Source organism: Neoarius graeffei, chromosome 3 (assembly GCF_027579695.1).
Source record: "Neoarius graeffei isolate fNeoGra1 chromosome 3, fNeoGra1.pri, whole genome shotgun sequence".
Classification (NCBI taxonomy): domain Eukaryota; kingdom Metazoa; phylum Chordata; class Actinopteri; order Siluriformes; family Ariidae; genus Neoarius; species Neoarius graeffei.
In genome coordinates this window covers 5,186,458-5,209,542 of record NC_083571.1, presented here as the reverse complement: position 1 = coordinate 5,209,542, position 23,085 = coordinate 5,186,458, and the positions used below count along the sequence as shown (strand labels likewise).

At 41.9% G+C, this 23,085-nt stretch overlaps 1 protein-coding gene across 1 annotated transcript in view; it reads right to left on the bottom strand.

Annotated features, from left to right (window-relative positions):
- Positions 1-297: 297 nt before the first annotated feature.
- The window catches only part of kif26aa (kinesin family member 26Aa), a 206,621-nt gene continuing 183,833 nt past the window's right edge, over positions 298-23,085 (bottom strand). Inside the window, exons 10-15 of the mRNA XM_060915603.1 lie at positions 21,707-21,866; positions 21,067-21,229; positions 17,605-20,614; positions 16,699-16,892; positions 11,085-11,235; positions 298-467 (exon numbers count right to left, since the gene is read on the bottom strand). Of these exons, the coding sequence (XP_060771586.1) occupies positions 298-467; positions 11,085-11,235; positions 16,699-16,892; positions 17,605-20,614; positions 21,067-21,229; positions 21,707-21,866 (3,848 nt within the window). The remainder of the gene's footprint in view (positions 468-11,084; positions 11,236-16,698; positions 16,893-17,604; positions 20,615-21,066; positions 21,230-21,706; positions 21,867-23,085) is intronic.

Sequence of the window (23,085 nt, the reverse complement as noted above, 5' to 3'; positions counted from 1 at the left end):
ATGGACGGCTCCACAGGAGATTCTGGGATTGGCAATAAATTACCTTATTGCTTTTTTTCCCTTTTTTTTTTTCAATTTCATTATGTATTTGATTTGCTTTTACACACAACATTACAATGCAAAATAACTTATTTTCCAAAGGAAATCTAACAGCTTTGCTTCGGGACAGTCGTGATCTCAGCACTAGCACCAATCAGAAATTTGATTTGATTTTTTTTTTTCCAAAATCAAGGCACTTCCTGGTATTGTAAATAAATATCTCAGTAAATATCCATCCACTGATGTTTTATCTCCTCGTCACACCTCCAGCTCCTGCCCCGGGGACGTCGGTGCCAGAATGTCGAAGCAGGTCTCCATCATGACGCGAGACTTGCACAGGTTGACGCAGTACTCCAGCTCTCCCGTGGTCTGAACCAGAGCCTCCAGGTAGTCCTGCGACTCCGGGTCCAGATCTGGATCCACGTCGACTGAGGAGACAAAAGGAGGACAAAAATGGTGAAGCCAAAAAAGGATTTCAAGCAAGCCCAGTTGCCTTCTTTAGCACCTACAGATTGTGATGACCTGGATGACTGAGAACCTTCACAGACGTGATCTTGTCATGTACCGTCTTTAATTTACTCTGTCCAAAATAGTAGCTAAACTAAAGCAGAAACCGGTTTTATTGTCTTATCCTACTGTGCCTGACATAAAGTATCTTTCAGACCAAAGAGTTCTAGGGACTTATTGAGAGGAACTACCTCCTGGGGATCTCCCCAGACAACTACAGACCTTCAAGGGCTTCATCACACACTTGCATCACTCATGGTTCCTCTTGTGCTGGGAGAGAACCTACCCTGAACTAGGAGCTAAAAAAAAAAAGTCCCTCAAAACAGCGTTCCAAGAACTACAATCGTCCGCAGTTCCTGTAGTGCGGACACACAAAAAAGAGGAACTTCTTCCAACAGTTCTAAGAAAAGTCCGAAAGTGCCTACTGTATAAAAGCATATAAAAATAATTTCTGTAGCTCATAACGATTAGACTGTAATCATACAGAGTTCAAAAGGACAAAAAATATGATAAAGGAATAAAACAGCATGTGACATGCTGTTAGCGTAAAATAAGAAATGAATGTCGCATCGTTCTGTTTAATAAATAACGAATACACACATTGGCCACTTCATTAGGAACCCCCATCCATCCAATACCAATCCTCTGATTGATCTCACAGTGAAGTGTGACTTTCGTTCACATGGGTGTTGGTTTGAGCCAGATGAGTATTTTTGCATTGGGTATTTCAGAAACTGCTGCTGATCTCCTCCTGGGGTTTTCACACACAACAGTCTTTGCACAGAGTGGTGCGAAAAGCAAAAAACACTGAGTGAGTGAGTGAGTGAGTGAGCGGTGGAGCGACAGTTCTGTGGGTGGAAAAAACAAACACCTTGTTGATGAGAGGTCAGAGATCAGAAAATGGACAGATTCGAGTTGGTTCAAGCTTTTTTTTTTTGCCAGGAAGGATATAGTAGCTCATATAATCAGGGTGCGATTTGTCAAAAAACCAGAAGGGGGGATGTTTTTATTTTTTTAATCATGAAACGTCACAAAATTGGGGCGGCACGGTGGTGTAGTGGTTAGCGCTGTCGCCTCACAGCAAGAAGGTCCTGGGTTCGAGCCCCGGGGCCGGCGAGGGCCTTTCTGTGTGGAGTTTGCATGTTCTCCCCGTGTCCGCGTGGGTTTCCTCCGGGTGCTCCGGTTTCCCCCACAGTCCAAAGACATGCAGGTTAGGTTAACTGGTGACTCTAAATTGAGCGTAGGTGTGAATGTGAGTGTGAATGGTTGTCTGTGTCTATGTGTCAGCCCTGTGATGACCTGGCGACTTGTCCAGGGTGAACCCCGCCTTTCGCCCGTAGTCAGCTGGGATAGGCTCCAGCTTGCCTGCGACCCTGTAGAACAGGATAAAGCGGCTAGAGATAATGAGATGAGATGAGATGAGATGAGATATCAAATGAATAACACTAAATGAAAACGAACACTAAACCAGAGATAGTAAATTCATCTTCCTATCTCTCTGACTAAATACACGAACACTAACACACAACAAAGTTCGCATTGCTTGTCGCGTTGCTGTGATGTTTCTCTCCCTCCGGATTAAATGGACAGTGACTCGAAAATCACTGAAATACATGAATACTAAATGAACAGTTTGCTCTGATGGCGCAGTTCATGTGGCCTTTTCTGCTTCCCCGTCGGCGCGCTATCCGCCGCGTTTCGCCCTTCTTTAATCCACATTTCTGCGAATTTCTCAGCAGGGAAGGAACGCACGTCTGGCCCATTGACAGCGAGGAAAAGAAGGCTGTCAGTGTGGATCCATTCATTCTGTTGCGCTCATCAGTAAGGATGTGATTCATGGCGCTAAATCCATGTTCACACTCTGATTACCTACAATATATCTATTTGCTGGGGATGTTCGTAGGGTTCCCAACTTTCTCATATCCAAATGAGGGACACTTTGTTCTGGGTGCGGACAAGTACCGGTACAGGCCCTGTACACGCACCCCAGCGCCCCAAAATAGTTACAGTACCGAATCGCCTTTAGGTGAGGGTTTCAAATGTAGGCCACTACAAATTCATTTCTAAAATAGAGCTTTTAAAAATTAATAGACCAATTAATGGATATTTTTTAAGTAACTTAATGCAAAATAACAAACAATTTTAATATTATTGTCTCATTTTTCTCTTTTAAACTTTGGCCAAATAATTCATCAGGCCATATTTCTGAAGGCAATGTCATAAACTGAAAAAGTATTTGCTGTAGCTGTAAAACCCTGATATTTGCTTAATTGTCCATTTGAAAACCCTAAGAACCTTCTGCAATGCTTCATAGCAGAAGACGAGAGAAAGACCTCACAAAGGCAGGACTGAGGCAGAAAAGCTCCCCTATAGGCTGAGGTCTATCCTGTTTCGGAAGGTTTTTTTTTTAAGCTATCTGCTATCCTTATCGAACAGTTAGGCTGTATCCACTGGCTGCACCATCTGCTCTAGTTTAATTTGATGCCTATTTTGTCAGTATAGCTTAAAAATTCAGGATATGGCAACAGTGAATGGTTTTAAATCGCAGATGACCGCGACTCGCGGTAATAGCGCTTCTCACGGCAATTACGCGATTTACACCACAGCATTGGAGTGAGAGACAGGATCTGTCCCTGACGGGACAAATTAAAATTACCCAAAAAACAGGATGTCCCGCCCAATACGGGACGGTTGGCAACCCTAGACGTTCGTGAACATCAAAGCTGCCACTTCGGGTCATTTTGAAAGTGAGTGCAATGTAGACCATAGAAAACTGTGTCACAACATGCCTGTCATGTCAACTTTGTTTTTTGGTTTGTTTGTTTTATTGACGGGGTTGTCCCCGAGGATTTTTTTTCAGCAGAGATAAAAACCAGAGGGGGGGATGATCCCCACCATCCCCCCCAGCAAATCGCACCCAGCATATAATCACTCTTTACAACCGTGGTGAGCAGAAAAGCATCTCATCAGAAAAGCAACAGCAGAACAGATTGGGTTCTGCTCCTGCAGCCAAGAACAGGGATCTTAGAACCAACAACAAGTTCCTATTAAAGTGGCCGGTGAGTGTAGTGTGGATGATGTGGAGCAGGGATACACCAGGATCAGCATTAATCCGGTGGCGCTGTGGAAGATCCTCTGGATGAGGATGGCTTTCCAGGAGAACATCGAGCTGATTCGAGCAACAGGTTCACACTTTTACACAAAAATCCTTTTCGAGTGATAAAACACACATCGGAGTCCGAGTTATACAAATTAGTGTTTGAGTTCAGTTGAATTTATACAGCGATAAATTCATGCTTTTGCGTTTAAAGTTGATTTGGGGCGGGGCTTAGATTGAGCTTAATTTGCAGATGAGGTCGTTAACCTCTCAGCTTATTATCCAGTTATTAATTTCAGGGTCAGGATACTGAGTGATTATAGAAAAGTGATTCAGAATTCCCTGTTCCATTATCCGTAATTGCTTATCCTGTGCAGGGTCGCGGGCGAGTTGGATCCTATCCCAGCTGACTACAGTGCCTTGCAAAAGTATTCATACCCCTTGAACTTTTTCACATTTTTCCACCTTACAACCACGCACTTAAAAGTTTTTTATTGAGATTTTATGTGATAGACCAACACAGAGTAGCACATAGTTGTGAAGTGAAACGAAAATGATAAATGGTCTTCAAAATTTTAAACAAATAAAAATCTGAAAAATGTGGTGTGCATTAGTATTCAGCCCCCTGTCCTCTGATACCTCTAAATACAATCCAGTGCAATCAATTGCCTTCAGAAGTCATCTAATTAGTTAATAGAGTCCTACTGTGTGTAATTTACTCTCAGCATGAATACACTTGTTCTGTGAAGGCCTCAGTGGTTTGTTAGAGAACACTGAAGAACAAACAGCATCATGAAGACCAAAGAACTCACCAGACAGGTCAGGGATAAAGTTCTGGAGAAGTTTAAAGCAGGGTTAGGTTATAAAAAAATATCCCAAGCTCTGAACATCTCAAGAAGCACTGTTCAATCCATCATTCAAAAATGGAAAAAGTATGGCACAACTGCAAACCTACCAAGACATGGCCGTCCACCTAAACGGACAGAGCGAGCAAGGAGAGCACTGGTCAGAGAAGCAGCCAAGAGGCCCATGATCACTCTGGAGGAGCTGCAGAAATCCACAGCTCAGGTGGGAGAATCTGTGCACAGGACAACTACAAGTCGTACACTCCACAAATCTGGCCTTTTTGGAAGAGTGGCAAGAAGAAAGCCATTGCTGAAAGACAGGCATAAGAAGCCATGTAGGGGACACAGCAAACATGTGGAAGAAGGTGCTTTGGTCAGATGAGACCAAAGTTGAACTATTTGGCCTAAATGCAAAGCGCTATGTGTGGCGGAAAACTAACACTGCTCATCACCCTGCACACACCATCCCCACTGTGAAACATGGTGGTGGCAGCATCATGCTATGGGGATGCTTTTCTTCAGCAGGGACAAGGAAGCTGGTCAGAGTTGATGGGAAGATGGATGGAGCTAAATACAGGGCAATCCTGGAAGAAAACCTGTTGGAGGCTGCAAAAGACTTGAGACTGGGAAGGAGATTCACCTTCCAGCAAGACAATGACCCTAAACATACAGCCAGAGCTACAATGGAATGGTTTAGATCAAAGAATATTCATGTGTTAGAATGGCCCAGTCAAAGTCCAGACCGAAATCCCATTGAGCATCTGTGGCAAGACTTGAAAATTGCTGTTCACAGACGCTCTCCATCCGATCTGGCTGAGCATGAGCTATTTTGCAAAGAAGAATGGGCAAAAATTTCAGTGTCTAGATGTGCAAAGCTGGTAGAGACATACCACAAAAGAATTGCAGCTGTAATTGCAGCAAAAGGTGGCTCTACAAAGTATTGACGCAGGGGGGCTGAATACTAATGCACACCACATTTTTCAGATTTTTATTTGTTTAAAATTTTGAAGACCATTTACCATTTTCATTTCACTTCACAATTATGTGCTACTCTGTGTTGGTCTATCACATAAAATCTCAATCAAAAACTTTTAAGTTTGTGGTTGGGGCGGCATGGTGGTGTAGTGGTTAGCGCTGTCGCCTCACAGCAAGAAGGTCCGGGTTCGAGCCCCGGGGCCGGCGAGGGCCTTTCTGTGTGGAGTTTGCATGTTCTCCCCGTGTCCGCGTGGGTTTCCTCCGGGTGCTCCGGTTTCCCCCACAGTCCAAAGACATGCAGGTTAGGTTAACTGGTGACTCTAAATTGAGCGTAGGTGTGAATGTGAGTGTGAATGGTTGTCTGTGTCTATGTGTCAGCCCTGTGATGACCTGGCGACTTGTCCAGGGTGTACCCCGCCTTTTGCCCGTAGTCAGCTGGGATAGGCTCCAGCTTGCCTGCGACCCTGTAGAACAGGATAAAGTGGCTAGAGATAATGAGATGAGATGAGATGAGATGAGATGAAGTTTGTGGTTGTAAGGTGGAAAAATGTGAAAAACTTCAAGGGGTATGAATACTTTTGCAAGGCACTGTACGAGCAAAAGGCGGGGTTCACCCTGGACAAGTCGCCAGGTCATCACAGGGCTGACACACAGAGACAAACAACCATTCACACTCACATTCACACCTACGCTCAATTTAGAGTCACCAGTTAACCTAACCTGCATGTCTTTGGACTGTGGGGGAAACTGGAGCACCCGGAGGAAACCCACACGGACACGGGGAGAACATGCAAACTCCACTGGGCTTGACCCCAGAATCTTCTTGCTGTGAGTACTACACCACCGTGCCACCCAGAATCCCCTGATGGATCCTTTCCAATTTAAAGGGTTAAATTGTGATTGGATTAAGACCCATCGAGCCACTCTGGCAAATCTGATCTCCATATCCAACGTCTTTATTCACTTTGTCTTGACATTGGATTTTTATCCAACAAGGAAAGCTTGGAAAAAATTCCAATTGAACGAAAAGCGTCTTCTATTTGAGAAAAGATAACTTGTAAGATGAAATATTCAAGATGTGCTTGTCGATATCTGCATCACTGGACAGAAGTCTCGTTATCTTATGTGTGTGCTTTGTCATCACATCTGCATACACCTCCTTACAAAGATCAACCATCACTTTCATAATGCGATGGGTGCGGATCTCATCAAAGATTTGGTTTATCGCTGTTCTCAAAGATGGCGTGCGATTAATTTTGGCCTTGGTTTGCTCTTCTATGACGTTTTCATTGAACGGTTTGGAGGAATTTGCCCATTTAGTCACCTTTTCTTGGTCGACTCTGGCGAATGTCCAGTAGGTGTAAGGTTGAAATTTTGACAGAGGCCAAGGAATTCAATCCCTCCGTCATATTTAACCAGTTTTTTTACTATGATCTTCAAATGTCATAAAGAAATGTAGTTCTCTGTCACGTTTTAGTATCTTAACTAAGAAACTTTTGTTACACTTTTAATAATAAAAGCTTGGATAGCATAAACTTTCTGAGAATTCTGTCCAGTGATATACATAGATATCGACAAGTGCATCTTGAATAGTTTACGTTACAGGTTATCTTTTTTGCAGAAAGTTGATGATATCGCTAGCTTTTATTATTAAATTCTATTTGAGAGCGAATCGAAATATTGAGATAAAATGAAGCCAAGTAAGTTGTGTTTGCACTACAAAACAGTGTTGTAGTCGAGTCACTAAACCTCGAGTCTGAGTCCAGTTTCGAGTCCCCAGTGTTCAAGTCCGAGTCGTTAGAAAAATTTCGACTCGAGTCCGAGAATAAGACTCCAACTGCACCATGTGACGGTGTCTGTTTCAGCGCCATTAACATTAGTTTATGCCGTATGAACAGGTGAATGTGCTTCTCTTTATCAGGGAGTGTGAAGTATTCTGTCGGAGATGGTTGGGAGACGGATGTAAGTGCGGAAGGTGTGTTTATTAATACAAGTGAAGACAGCAGGTCGAGCGAGGCACAAACAGGCTATCGTAGACTCGGCAGAATCAAAGACAAGAAACAGGAAATCAGGGATCAGGAAACCAAACAAGGAAATAAGGCTCGGTAAAGTATCAGCAACACAACTCAATACTTCGCAAAGTAAGCGTGTTTTCACATCAGTGTGCTGATTGCGCCTTAATCCTGTGCAGGTGTGAGTTGTTCACATAGCGCACCCAAGAGTCTATCTGATGCATGCGCCAAGGCACGCAGGTGTGACACTTCTCATCTCATCTCATCTCATCTCATCTCATCTCATCTCATCTCATCTCATCTCATTATCTGTAGCTGCTTTATCCTGTTCTACAGGGTCGCAGGCAAGCTGGAGCCTATCCCAGCTGACTACGGGCGAAAGGCGGGGTACACCCTGGACAAGTCGCCAGGTCATCACAGGGCTGACACATAGACACAGACAACCATTCACACTCACATTCACACCTACGCTCAATTTAGAGTCACCAGTTAACCTAACCTGCATGTCTTTGGACTGTGGGGGAAACCGGAGCACCCGGAGGAAACCCACGCGGACACGGGGAGAACATGCAAACTCCACACAGAAAGGCCCTCGCCGGCCCCGGGGCTCGAACCTGGACCTTCTTGCTGTGAGGCGACAGCGCTAACCACTACACCACCGTGCCGCCGTGTGTGACACTTTTGCATGAAAATTAATGTCGATAAAAATATAAATATCTTATGCCAAATTATTATGGCATGTTACAAAAAACAAAGAAAAAATCCGAATCTCCAATTTATGAGTCCGAATGCAGTTAATGAATGCACGAGTCCGAGTCCAAGTCCTAGTCATCAGTGCTCAACTCCAAGTCAAGTCACGAGTCCTTAAAATTCGGGCACGAGTCCTGGACTCGAGTACTACAAGCCTGCAAACCCATGCTGACACAAGCACGCGATATTGCGATAGACGCGCGTTCATTTCTCCTGAGACCCGGTTTCACCAACTGACAACTTCTCACTTCTATGCAAATTAGGGAAGATTAACTCAGGCGTCATAAAGAGACCAATCCAAATGATCAGCTCGGATGATTCCTCGGACCAATCCGATGATGTATGGGGTGCGACGTTTCTTCAGTTCCCCGCTCACAACTTTATTGCGTACAGATTAGCGATTAGCTCCCGTTTCCGGTTTACCATGCACATGGAAGAAAATCTTCGAACCGTGCTTTCACAGAGACATTACAAAGGAAAATAAAGCTGAGAAGGAAGTAGCAGAGATGGCTGGTGTTTCTAATGAGTGTACGTAGCAGGGACAGTTAGCTCGCTTTGCTAATTTCATCTGAGAAGAAAATGAAACGCTTGTATGAATCGGAGCATGTCACATGTAAATCAAACGACAGTGTATTTATATACACTACCGTTCAAAAGTTTGGGGTCACTTTGAAATGTCCTTATTTTTGAAAGAAAAGCACTGTTCTTTTCAATGAAGATCACTTTAAACTAATCAGAAATCCACTCTATACATTGCTAATGTGGTAAATGACTATTCTAGCTGCAAATGTGTGGTTTTTGGTGCAATATCTCCATAGGTGTATAGAGGCCCATTTCCAGCAACTCTCACTCCAGTGTTCTAATGGTACAATGTGTTTGCTCATTGCCTCAGAAGGCTAATGGATGATTAGAAAACCCTTGTACAATCATGTTAGCACAGCTGAAAACAGTTGAGCTCTTTAGAGAAGCTATAAAACTGACCTTCCTTTGAGCAGATTGAGTTTCTGGAGCATCACATTTGTGGGGTCGATTAAATGCTCAAAATGGCCAGAAAAATGTCTCGACTATATTTTCTATTCATTTTACAACTTATGGTGGGAAATAAAAGTGTGACTTTTCATGGAAAACACAAAATTGTCTGGGTGACCCCAAACTTTTGAACGGTAGTGTATATATATATATATATATATATATATATATATATATATATATATATATTAGTGCTGTCAAAAATGTCACGTTATTAACGCGTTAACTTGACTCAATTTTAACGGCGATAATTTTTTTATCGCGAGATTAACGCTCTGTGACATGATGTAGGTTTTTCATAAGCTTTTGAAACTGCCAGGAACTTGGAACAGAGACTTTGCTTAAAAAAACGATAGCAGCTAGACTGTAATGCCGCGCCCCGCACAGCCAGAGTCCTCTGCCCTCCTCCCCAAAGAACCAGCGTGGGCAGGGCGCGCTAGTAGAGATGGGATTTATGGCTCTTTGATGGGATCAACATCTTTGTGATCCGTTCTTTGAAAAGAGCCGTTCAAAAGACTGGCTCATTTGGCTCTTTTTAAATATTTATTCAGTTTTAAGAAGACAGCGTCTAAAGAAGCCAGATCCCTCTGAACTGTAAACTCAATGCTATCCCAGAAATCCTTCCTGTAATATGCAAATTTGGCCGCCTCTGATTGGATAGCACGACGCATCAAAAGGCAGAAAAAGTGTAAAAGTACAAAATGTGTTAAGTGAGCTGAAACAGTAAAGATCAGATTCAATGCAATATTTATCAACGAACAACTTAAAGTTAATATAATAGTGTACTTTATATTATAATCAAGCATGTCAAGCCTACCGTCACTGTGTAACCTGACTCTCTGATTAGAGTTGTAGACTAACTCAAGCAGTAGATCACTTCACTCATGGTTCTTTTGCTAGCCCCGGTGCTCGGCTTAGGTTTCACTTTGCAGTGGCTGTGTCAAGACGTGTTATGCTTTGCAATAAAAAAAAACATTGGTACAAAGCAAGCCCATTCACTTTTTTATGCTGATAAGAGAATTACAATGGTTTTTCATGTGACAAAAATGTGTGATTAAATTGCGATTAATCGCGAGTTAACTATGACAGTCGCGACATTAATCGCGATTAAATATTTTAATCGCTTAACAGCACTAATATATATATATATATATATATATATATAGATATATATATATATATAAAATCACACACATCGCTACTACAGTTTGGCATCTGAATTTAAAAAATACTGGATAGGCCACGCCCACAAATGACAACAGCCTGCTAGTGTGAGCACAGCATAATGTTATTTGCATATATTCATTAATTAGTTAATGGGCTATTTTAAAATATCAAAAAGTAATGTTGTTACTGAAATCTGAAATTGCATGAGCGAGTATAAGAATGAAATTAAGAGAGAGAGAGAGAGAGAGTGAGTGTGTGTTCAGTGTGTCCTGGAATCAATAAGCCGTTATTTTCCCTCCTGCAATCAGACCAGAAGGTGTTTTGGCTCTGAAGCTGTGATGGTGTCATGCTTTATAAATCATGGCCTTCTTCAGCAAAGAAACGTGTGTGTGTGTGTGTGTGTGTGTAAGCCTTTCCCATCACCTCCTCACATTTAACTCTGCATCAGGAACTGAGCATTTATCTAAAGCTCATCACTTTTCCGATAAGGGAAAAAAAAAAAAATCCTTTCACGTCGGAATTCCTACTTGGAAACTTTCAGCACGTGATGTGGCTGCTCACGATCGACACTACACTAAATACTGTAAAACAGTAATGTAAGGGTGTGTAAATTTTTGTACCATTTTTTTTTCTTTATAAATCTACTAAAGGAAAGGCACTCACACTCTCCCGTCCACTTGTCGGGGTCGAGCATTAGCCGAGTCTTGGCGTCCTCCAGTTCCCTCCTCAGCCTCTCGTGCTTGGCCCTGAGCTCCCGGATCTGCTGCTGCCTCTTCTCCAGCATCCTGAGGCGAGCGCTGAAGTACTGCAGACCCTGTGACGAGACAGCGAGCGACCGAGCCACGTTTATCCGACTGCAGAAACCGACAATCCCTCTTACATCACAACACAGTTTACAGATTAGGACTCAGGGGTCAGGGGCGAGGGGTAATCTGTGTGCTGCTGCTCTGTGGGCTGGATTAATTACAGACAAGCTAAAAATAAAAGCACACAATCACGCGGTCTAAATCTCCTAGGACGAAAAAAAAAAAAGTTTGCTTGTCCAGCCTGGAGGAGCTTTAAAAAGGAATGAATGAACAGTATAGCTTTAAAATAAAAAATACCCAGGATTAATTTATTATCCAAGTCAGTTTTATTATCGATCTTTGTTGCAGTGGAGGAAATCACAAGCACTTAATTAAAGTTATTAAATTTAGGCGTCCAAGCACCAAAATCAACTCAGACCTCATGTGTTCTACTGGAATTCTAAATTTATTTCCAGTTTAAAAATTCACCATCATCACAATGTTGCGTCTTAGCATCACGTGCAATTAATGTTTATATTCTCAACGTCATGAGCAACATTTCGGTATACACGTGCAATGTTCAACAGTTATTCCACAAAATCGAGTCGTACAGTGCCTTGCAAAAGTATTCATACCCCTTGAACTTTTTCACATTTTTCCAATTTACAACCACGATCTTAAAAGTTTTTGATTGAGATTTTATGTGATAGACCAACACAGAGTAGCACATAATTGTGAAGTGAAATGAAAATGATAAATGGTCTTCAAAATTTTAAACAAATAAAAATCTGAAAAATGTGATGTGCATTAGTATTTAGCCCCCCTGTGTCAATACTTTGTAGAGCCACCTTTTGCTGCAATTACAGCTGCAAGTCTTTTGTGGTATGTCTCTACCAGCTTTGCACATCTAGACACTGAAATTTTTGCCCATTCTTCTTTGCAAAATAGCTCAAGCTCAGCCAGATCGGATGGAGAGCGTCTGTGAACAGCAATTTTCAAGTCTTGCCACAGATGCTCAATGGGATTTAGGTCTGGACTTTGACTGGGCCATTCTAACACATGAATATTCTTTGATCTAAACCATTCCATTGTAGCTCTGGCTGTATGTTTAGGGTCATTGTCTTGCTGGAAGGTGAATCTCCTTCCCAGTCTCAAGTCTTTTGCAGCCTCCAACAGGTTTTCTTCCAGGATTGCCCTGTATTTAGCTCCATCCATCTTCCCATCAACTCTGACCAGCTTCCCTGTCCCTGCTGAAGAAAAACATCCCCATAGCATGATGCTGCCACCACCATGTTTCACAGTGGGGATGGTGTGTGCAGGGTGATGAGCAGTGTTAGTTTTCCACCACACATAGCGCTTTGCATTTAGGCCAAAAAGTTCAACTTTGGTCTCATCTGACCAAAGCACCTTCTTCCACATGTTTGCTGTGTCCCCTACATGGCTTCTTATGCCTGTCTTTCAACAATGGCTTTCTTCTTGCCACTCTTCCAAAAAGGTCAGATTTGTGGAGTGTACGACTTATAGTTGTCCTGTGCACAGATTCTCCCACCTGAGCTGTGGATTTCTGCAGCTCCTCCAGAGTGATCATGGGCCTCTTGGCTGCTTCTCTGACCAGTGCTCTCCTTGCTCGCTCGGTCAGTTTAGGTGGACGGCCATGTCTTGGTAGGTTTGCAGTTGTGCCATTACTTTTTCCATTTTTGAATGATGGATTGAACAGTGCTTCTTGAGATGTTCAGAGCTTGGGATATTTTTTTATAACCTAACCCTGCTTTAAACTTCTCCAGAACTTTATCCCTGACCTGTCTGGTGAGTTCTTTGGTCTTCATGATGCTGTTTGTTCTTCAGTGTTCTCTAACAAACCACTGAGGCCTTCACAGAACAAGTGTATTCATGCTGAGAGTAAATTACACACAGTAGGACTCTATTAACTAATTAGATGACTTCTGAAGGCAGTTGATTGCACTGGATTGTATTTAGAGGTATCAAAGGACAGGGGGCTGAATACTAATGCACACCACATTTTTCAGATTTTTATTTGTTTAAAATTTTGAAGACCATTTGTCATTTTCGTTTCACTTCACAGTTATGTGCTACTCTGTGTTGGTCTATCACATAAAATCTCAATAAAAAACGTTTAAGTTCGTGGTTGTAAGGTGGAAAAATGTGAAAAAGTTCAAGGGGTATGAATACTTTTGCAAGGCACTGTATATGAGCTGATGGCGGCTACAATCCGTGTACAACAAGACTGAGTGGAATAACTGTTTTATTCTATCCACATTCACTGGATTTTGAGATTTTGATTTTTATTCTTTGCAAATTCGATCAATAAAAACTTTACGCAAAACGTCTGACAAAATCATTTCTGCTTAGAATGTAAACAAACCGGCGAAATGACAGGAGCAATTTGTGACAAATATGATAATAATAATAATAATAATAATAATAATAATAATTCTTGAAAAAAAAAAAGATACGTTCTTACCAGGAAATACTTTTATTCCATATTTTGTTGCATTTTTTAAAATATTATTTAGGGTTTTGTTTTTGAGTAGAGATTTTATTTCGTCCTCGGTTGGTTCAGCAACACGCTCCGCCATTTTGTTTTTCTCTACTCATGGAACGTATATCAGCTGATATCCTAGTAGTAGAGTAGCCAATCAGAGCGTGCGATTGCTCATATTCAGTGCATGTAGATGGAATAATAACTGTTATTATTTTGCAATATAACTTTCACGTGCAATATCACAATCCTTTCCTCCCCTTCTATTTTTCTTTCTTTTTAACTAGTTTATTAACATTTTCCCCAATGTATCTTACTTTTACTGTTATCCTACTGTTTCTTATCTCATAAGGTACGACATAAAGTTTAAGATCTAATGAATAAGCCACTCCATGTGAGTGAAGCTGTGAGAATGTTTCCACCCTGAAGTTGATTATTTTCCTAGAACATCATGTCCTGAAGTGTTTTTATTCCCCTTACACTGCAGCAACTCACCAATAACTGTCATACTTTTTTATCCATTTAGAGTTACATCTGAATGCTGTAGAGTGTCCTGTTTTCACGTAGCAGGTATGTGCTGGATAAGCCGTCACTCCTTCACTTTCTTTTTTTTTCCCTCTCTCTCATGGTTAATAAGCTAGCTAGCTAGCTAGCTAGCTAGATAATGCAGCTTGAAACTGCAAAGAAGCGTAAACTCGTGTCCTGAAGATGTCGGAAAGTCAGAAAGCTACAGCTTTTCCTCTGACACTGGAGACTCCTTCCATGAATGCTAAATAAATAAACATTAAACATCTCCTTACAGAAAACTTTACCATGTCAATGACTTTTTAAAATATGTTTATTATTAGTGTAGTGTCCACTGTACGAATCCCAGTGAATGACTTGTTACTATAGAAGCAATCGGAGGAAGCCATGGCCTAATGGTTAGAGAAGCAGCTAGCTTTGGGACCAAAAGGTTGCTGGTTTGATTCCCTGGACCAGCAGGAATGGCTGAAGTGCCCTTGAACAAGGCATCTGACCCCCAACTGATGCCCGGGTGCTGCATCACCCCAGATGGCTTAAATGCAGAAAAATAATTTCACTCTGCTCGAATGTACATGTCACGAATAAAGGCTTAGAATGATGTGCTACTGTCAGGGCTGCTGTTATAGAAAACTAATCAACAGCTGACCAATCAGAATCCAGAATCGTCTCCGACAGAGCTGGGGTATAAAATGTTTTATTTTTTATGATTGTGAAACGTCTCCAGGAGACGGAGAGGATGGTGGATGTTTGCTTACGCTAATGCAAATATAATTGAGGCACACAAATGAAAAATCTCTCTCTTTCTAGCTCCTCCCTCTCAGCCGCAGAGACGAACGCTGTACTTCCAACCCTGATTGGTTGAACTCTTTCAAGATGAACGGAAGCTTATTTGAAAATAAATCATTCCACCTTCCGCTGGCGATGCGGGTCAGACTAGCCGGAAGGGTTAATGATCCGTGGACATGCAGCACAGCGCTGGCTGGAAAGAGCCATTAAACACACCTCATTCATCTCAAGCTAACGGTATACATCATACGCAGATGAGACGTCGCTAGTTGTTCCTGAGATCACCTTTACAAATGCCATAGTCACAGTGATCTTGGAAAGCGAAGTACTGAAGGACCGCTAATAAAATAAAAAAGGTACTTATGATTTTTAATTAACATCATACTCAATTAGGAATGATGAGCTCGCCTGTTTCCCTTCCAGTCATCACCCTGGGATGGTGCCGGAAAGCTTTTATTCTAGCAAAAAAAACGCATGCCATGTTTCATGCCAACCTCAATCCACTCTCTTGTTTTGCTTCTCTAAATCAACTTCCTTTCCTTTTTCCAGATGTGTTTACTGATCTTAAAAAAAAAAAACAACCACAACTGAAAAAATTGTTTACTTATCATCTATCTTATCTTACTCACTAAACCAAGCAGGCAGTGATACACTAAAATAAAAAAGAACAGTTTTTTTTTCTTTGCTCTGACCGTAGTGCAGCTGCAGCATCATTAACACTGATATATACAGTATTAATAAAGAAGGAGTCTCCAGTGTTAGTGCTTTATACAGTCAGAGGTCAAGGTGTCACTTTATTTGTAAGTAAGTTTTCTGACATCTTCAGGACAGAGGAGTGTACACAGAGGAGTTTACCTTTCTGAAAATTTTTCTGATATTTTTTCTCAATTTTCTGATTTTTTTCCTTTCTTTCTGAAGTTGTCCTGATTTTTCTTTCAGATTTTTTCTGAAATTTTGTTTCTGAATTTCTGAACTTTCTGAATGTTTTTTTTCTTTCTGAATGTTCTGAATTTTTCTTTCTGAATTTCTGAATAATTTTTCTTTGATTTTATTTCTTTATTTCATTTTTTTTTCTTTCTGAAATGTTTTCTGAACTTTTTCTTTCTGATTTTTTTCTGTTTTTTCTGAATTTTCTTCTTTCTGATTTTTCCCTTTCTTTCTGAATTTTTTCCATTTCTGATTTTTTTTCTGAATTTTTCTTTCTGAACTTTTTCTTTATTTCTGAATTTTTTTCTGAACTTTTCCTTTCAGATTTTTTTCTAATTTTTCAGAATTTTTCTTCCTGATTTTTTCCTTTCTTTCTGAATTTTTCCTTTCTAATTTTTTTCCCGAATGTTTTTTCTTTCAGATTTTTTTCTGAATTTTTCTCTGATTGTTTTTCTTTATTTCTGATTTTTTTTCTTTCCGAATTTTCTGAAATTTTTTCTTTCTGATTTTTTCCCTTTCTTTCTGAATTTTTCCTGATTTTTTTTCTTTCGGAATTTTTTCAGAATTTTTCTTTCTGAATTCCTGAACTTTCTGAATTTTCCTTTCTGAAAAAAAATTCCGTGAGTAAAACGTTTTACCCTTCCACACGATAACACAAATGGTGAAACCCATGCTCTCAAATCACCACACAATTCTTAGTGACCATGCTCACAGCAAACATTTAAAATCAAGCATGCAGATCGAGTTCTCTCACCTCAGTCACCATTCCTTCCTTGCATCTCTGCAGTCGCTCCACGTCGTCTATCTCGTATACTTTAATTTCAAAGGCATCCTTCAGGGATCCCCCCAGTGGAGGCAGGTCCACCCACTGGCCTGTAGCTCCAGCCTTCCTGCCAGGGGAGGAATTATCCGGCAGGGGAGCAGGGATCAGCCGCCGCCGCTGCAGGCCTGGAGAGGTCAGACAGGGTAATGCTCTACATCTAGGCCGTAGGTGCACACCAGGAATATCCAAGGAGTTTACAGGCATGCGTTTTAAATATGTACGTGGCCTGAATGCTGTTACAGTATTTAAAAGTAGACACAACATCGAAATAGTCCAGCGTGGGGGCTCATATATACTGATATTCAGTATTTGCTTTAAGGGCAAGATGGCATGATTGTCTCTTTGTGCAAGCTATTTAAAGATACACCCTTTAATTCAACAAAGATTTCTTCCAAGAATACAAAGAATGAAAAGTCCATGTGTAAACCACGGTGTGGTCTTGAGTCTTGCAAAGAAATATTTTTGACTTTCAGACATGCATACAGTAAGTAGTAGAATGTGAGTACTTCTGGTGAACATAGTGCCATAGTGTTATATGCATGCAATATAACATTACATTTCAAATGAGCAACTCTAGACAGAAATGCATGAGCTTGAAGAAGTGATGGTATATCAGCATTAGTCAGTGAAACATTAGCTGAAGAAATCTAGTTATGAGAAATGGGTACGTCCTTGGAAAAAAAATGTCAGGCTCCTACTCTCAAGCCTTCTTTTAAAGAACAAGTACATTTTTTGAACAATGACTGGCAATTCTTGGTATCTACGACAGATATCATTTCTTAGGAAAGTTCAGAGAAAAAGGCATTTATTCCTGGGTGACTTGGAAGCGAAACCTACCATTGGCTCTCTTTTTGGGAGACTTTGACACCTTGGTTCGGCTGGAGGTAGACACTCCGCTCTCGCTCATGGAGTCGTGGGTGGAAGATGCACTACCTGTGGTTTCACTGTCCCTGATCATGCTTTCATAGCCACTGCTACCTCCACTGTGGTAGAAGAGAGCAGTGCGGCCCATGGCTGGGGGTAGCTCCCCACTAAGAACGCTGCTGTTGTCACTACCATGGCCACTGCTGTAGCGCTGAGGTCGTCGAGGAGCAGTGATCTTGCTGTACGGTGATGGCAATGAACAAGGCAATAAAAGGCTGCCTTTTGAAGTTGGTCCAAAATCACCAAAAGCGCTTGCCTGGTCATCGGCTCCCTTGATGTGTTTCTTGGGGCTGCTTGATGCTAGCTCACTGACCCGGCTATTAGCAGCTCGAATGGCTTGCTTTGTGCCCATGAGGGTGCCTTTACCTGCTTTTGCACCCATAACTGACCGAGTTGATGTTTTTCCACTTGGAGGTAGATTGGTAGTCCGTACACTTGAGGTGGAAAATGATTTTGTGGCACTCAAAGGTTTGGAACCATTGTTAGACAAGGACTTTATTTTGTTTCCATTGCCAACCATGGTTCTAGGACTTATATTAGCTTTGATCTGCCCAAATTTGCTGAGTGCAAGGGTACTTGTTGATGGAGGAGAAAGGGGTGCGGAAGTGGAGCTGGTAACCCCAAGTCTTGGCACCATCCTATTAGATTTGCTATTATTACCCAGGTTAACACTACTGCTTTCTCTCATCATTCCTTGTTTAGATCCAATTGATGTCAAACTGTCACACCTTTCAAGGGAGAAAAGGCTCCCAGAGTATCTTCCATTGTCTCCTTTTGCACCTCGCATCTGAAGACTGGATCCTGTTTTTAAGCTGAATGATTTAAAGCTAAAAGATTCCCCTCTAAGCCGAACATCAAAATCCTCCTCAGAGACTGTTGCTTTGGATGATGAGGATCTGGCTGCATCATTGCTCAATGACCTTAAGGCACTGGGAGACACCAAAGCACGTGTCTTCTGGTCCAGGCTAGATTTTCTGATGGGTGGGGCAGGAGGTGACATGCTGCCAGACTTTGGGAGAAAGCTGCTTTTCTGCCCATTTGACCGCTTCCCTAAGGATGAGTATTTCAAAGTGGTACTTGTTTGCATGGCATCATGACCCCACTTGGAATCTGAGGTACTTTGAGGCACAGTGATCATGCCAAGTGTTGTGGCACCTCGTCTAAGCTGAGGCATTCTGCTCAGGCTCTCTCCTTTTTTAACACTGGATTTTTCACAACCATCCACCACTCTTTGGGAGGACAAAGATGGGGGCATTTTTGGAGACCGTGGTGCACTGCTGCTGCTCCCGCCTGTGGCCTTCCTGGATGGTATTCCACTCATGCCAGTTTTGGGTGGCTTGCCTGCAGAGATTAATTCTGTACTTCTTAAATCTACCTGGCTACTAATGGGCATCCAGTGTTCGTCTGTCCTGCTTCCTTGCCTCTGCAACTCTCGGTTGAAGCTGCTATTTGGCTCAACAGATGAGGTAGGTTTGTTTTTTCTCAGGAGAGTAGACTGGTTCATACTAGGTGTCTGTACTGACTGCGAGGAACCAGTGGTACTCGATTTAACTGACTTTTGACCTCTGAAAGACGCTTTATTTGTATCAAAAGGCGGTGGGCACTTGGGGATAGGAATTTTTTCAGAGGTCTCTGATTGGTAGTCTAGTTCTGAAAAACATACTGCACTGTCACTGAAGGAGCTGTTTGTGCCTTGCTGGGAGGAAGACTCCATACATAAAGCACCAGGTATATTTGTTGTCAAAATATTATCACGTATGGTAACCCCTTTTGATGAAATACCTCTCGGCAAGTATGTGGAATCAGTATTCACCGTTTTTCTTAAATACGATCCTTTGGAAGATAGCATTGTGCTGTGGTCAGAGGACATTTCTTCTTTTGACCTTGCATGGCTTTCCTGTTCATTGTCGACTTGTGATACATATGCGTCAAACTCATCATTGATGCTGCTGATTATACTGACTGGACGTGATGCAAAGGATGTAGCCTGCAGGGAGCAGTCACTGTTAAAGCTGATTATGCTGGAGGGTCGGCCATTGTCTGGAATTAGTCCAGTGGGTAGCTCTTCGACCACAGTAAATACTATTTCATCTTCCCCATTTAGCTCAACAGGTTGCTGTAGAGTGACAGTCGTCCTTAAAACATCTCTCTCAAGACATCTGCTCTGAAAAGCTGCTCGGAGGTGGCTCACTTCCATTGGACTCCTACTTAGATGATAAGGTACTCCTTGCCTGAGGGCTGGCTGGCTCATACCCACTGGAGGTGTCCTTGTGGCTAAAATACTATCACTGACCAAATTTGAGGTCTTTTGTAATGAGGGTGAAGGTCCTTTGTCAAGGAAGACCTTCTCTCGTACAACTGGCTCAGGGTCTTGACCAGATAGAGGTCCTTCTGAGGGCACTTTGGAGTGTTCCATGTATGAAGGCTTTTGGAGGGAGGATTTAATTATCTTGGTACATGCAAGAACCCCGTCTGTAGTTTTCCCAGCTCCATCTTGTGTCTTAGAGACTGTCTGCGGTCCTTTTCCTTCACTGATAAAAGCAGCTGTGCTCTCACTTCCATCAATGCACTCAAGCCGTTCTTGTAACTCTGCAAATGTGTTGCACTTTAGATGATCCCCATCTGATTTGGGAGCCTCTTTTGCACGCTTTTTGTTCAGTGAAGGGATGATCGGAACGAAGGCTGGAGGGCCCTCATTGTCGCTAAGTTCACGGTCAGAAATATGGGCTCCTCCAGGACCTACATAGATAACTGTATCACATGAGTGCTCACTGCTGGAGGAGTAGTCTGGATCACTGGACAGAAGGGCAGGATGGTCTGGGTCTAGAGCCACCGTCCTGGGGTGAAATGGTCTTAAATGAGATGGTCGTCGGGTTTGTCCTTCTTCACAAGAGCTCTCTCCTCCCGAGGAACTGGAGGCATACTGTAAATATACAAAAAAGATCAACAGTGATCGGACAAAACTCTTTCATAATAAACTAACATTTTTCCGATGATACTTGTCAATAAGGGTAAACGTGCACACCGCATTCAAATCAAGTATTAGTGTCAAGACAATATATTGAGTTGATGAGCTCTACCAAATACTAATAAAAGCCATCAATATGCTTCTGTAAACTGAACACCTGAATTATTTTCTTTCTGGACTAAAACCCTGACGACCACTGAAGCTCTCAGAGAAATCGATCAGTCCATCTTTACTTGACTGCTTTTATAGATTCATCCATGTGGTGGTCTACACAATTTCCCTGCTTGCTCCATTAACCGACAACATATAGTGCAAAAGTAAATACACCTGCATATGCACAGAACAGTGAAACAGACAAAATAATGAATAAGAGCTATCACGAATAAGAGACGAATAAGAGATCATGCCTTAGATTTCTTCTTCCTCATGCGATGAATTCGAGAGGCTAGCTGTACAGTGGAGAGTGACTCGGTAAAACTGGCTGGTGAATCCGAGATGTGGGTGATCATGGTGGTTCTGCAGTTGATGTTGCCCAATGATTCCCTCAGTAGCATGGTGAGCTTGCTGTCCCTGAATAATTAATCAAAAATCCCTTCATTAGACAAAAAGGAACCCAGAAATCCATGCTCTTTTCCCCTTTAAGATCATAGAAAGCTGATCTTATTGCAGTGCATATGCTGGTTAGAGATGTGAACCTGAGTATTCAGAATTTAATATTTATGCTTTCAACTCATCCCGCTACTTCTACTGGTGGTTACACTTGGATTATTTTTTTAAGCGAGGCATAAAAATGTTCCTCGAGATGCTCTTAAGCTATCTCCTGGAGTCAATTTATGACAATAACATTTGTGTCTCACTTAGAAATCTTCCCTTTTCCAAACCAGGCTAATTGGTTTGATGACCCGAGGATGAACATGCAAATCAGTCTGTCTCTGGTTCTCCAGACTTGGAGATATCCTGTACCTTATCACCTTACCTCATTAAAATTGTCATACCTGATAAGCTTGGCACAGAATTGGATATTCGACATGTTTCACATGGACATACCTATAAGGAACATGCTTGGCACCATTGGCTAAAGCCAGGATGACGTTCCCCAGAGCGGCCAGAGACAGACACTGGCCTCCACCTCCATCCCTTGTTCGAGTGACGTCAGATTCACAACTGCCAAGGTCCAGGAGATGTAGACGACTCCGACCCCCAGACACTACACCAGAAAGAGGATACATTTTATGCAGCAGTGGACCAGGACATATCAACGTACGATCTTTATTTAAGCTATATCGATGCTATCTTCATTTCAAACACAAGTAGAGGTTGGATTTCAACCAACAGACAGGATAAGACTCGTCGACAGTATACAGTATAACTCTGAAGTAAAAGAACATCTGTATATAACCAATTCATGTAGGATAATGTAAAGCTATGTCCTGTAGATCCATCCACACACCCAAGAGATTGGTTCTTTTAATACACTGATAAAGAGAAACAAAATTCAGTACAGGTACTTACAGTTTAAACCATTTGGCAAAGGAATTAATGATGAAATCTGTGATCATAATCATAGTTAATTTCCAAACCTGTACTGTACTGCAGTCTCATGGAGTCAAGCTCTAACACGCACACACAAAGTAGTGACACATTTCAAACTGCTGTTCATTTAAATATGGTGCGTTTACTGTAAATGTAGGTCACTAACCTAAAGAGGTCCAGTATCATTATGGCAGATGGATGAGCCACTTGTTTCAGAAAGAGAAGGAGACCATTAACTTTGCGTCAGCAGGAATTAAATCTCCAAGCGAGAATGCAAACTAGTTTCTCACTCGTGCCAAGCTCCATAAACATTCCGCAGGAGGAGACTGCAGCTCATTATGGATTGAAATGTATTCTGGCAGTGGCAGAAGTACGTGGTGTGTCATCAAGGCAAGAGTGAAATATGAATGATCAGTTAAATGGTAATTTGGTATCTCGGCCGTGTCTGGACATAAAAGATGAGCTCGCGTTATTAAGGGTGCTGTCATTTAGTCATTAAGAGCAGAAGGAAATTGGGCAAATTATATGCAAATAGAAGAAAAATGCTCTTCATCAATTGAATACAACATTGAAATCAGGGCTTGATGTTCTCCCTGTTCTGATCTTTAAACCTAGATGTGCCACGCTTTATTAGGTTTGTGTAAAAGTGCTGTATTTTAATATCAGAACACTGCTACAGACTGCGAGCTGGCCTAGTGGTTAGCGTGTCTGCCTCTCAACCGGGAGACCGTGAGTTCTACTCGCGGTCAGGTCATACCAAAGACCACTGTAAAAATGGTACTCAATGCCATCTGGCAAGGCACGCTGCAATACAGATGTGAGTGGGGAAGTCAAACTCTTGCAGTTACCAGAGGACTAGCCCCCCACTGTAACCCAAGCTATATAATAGGTGA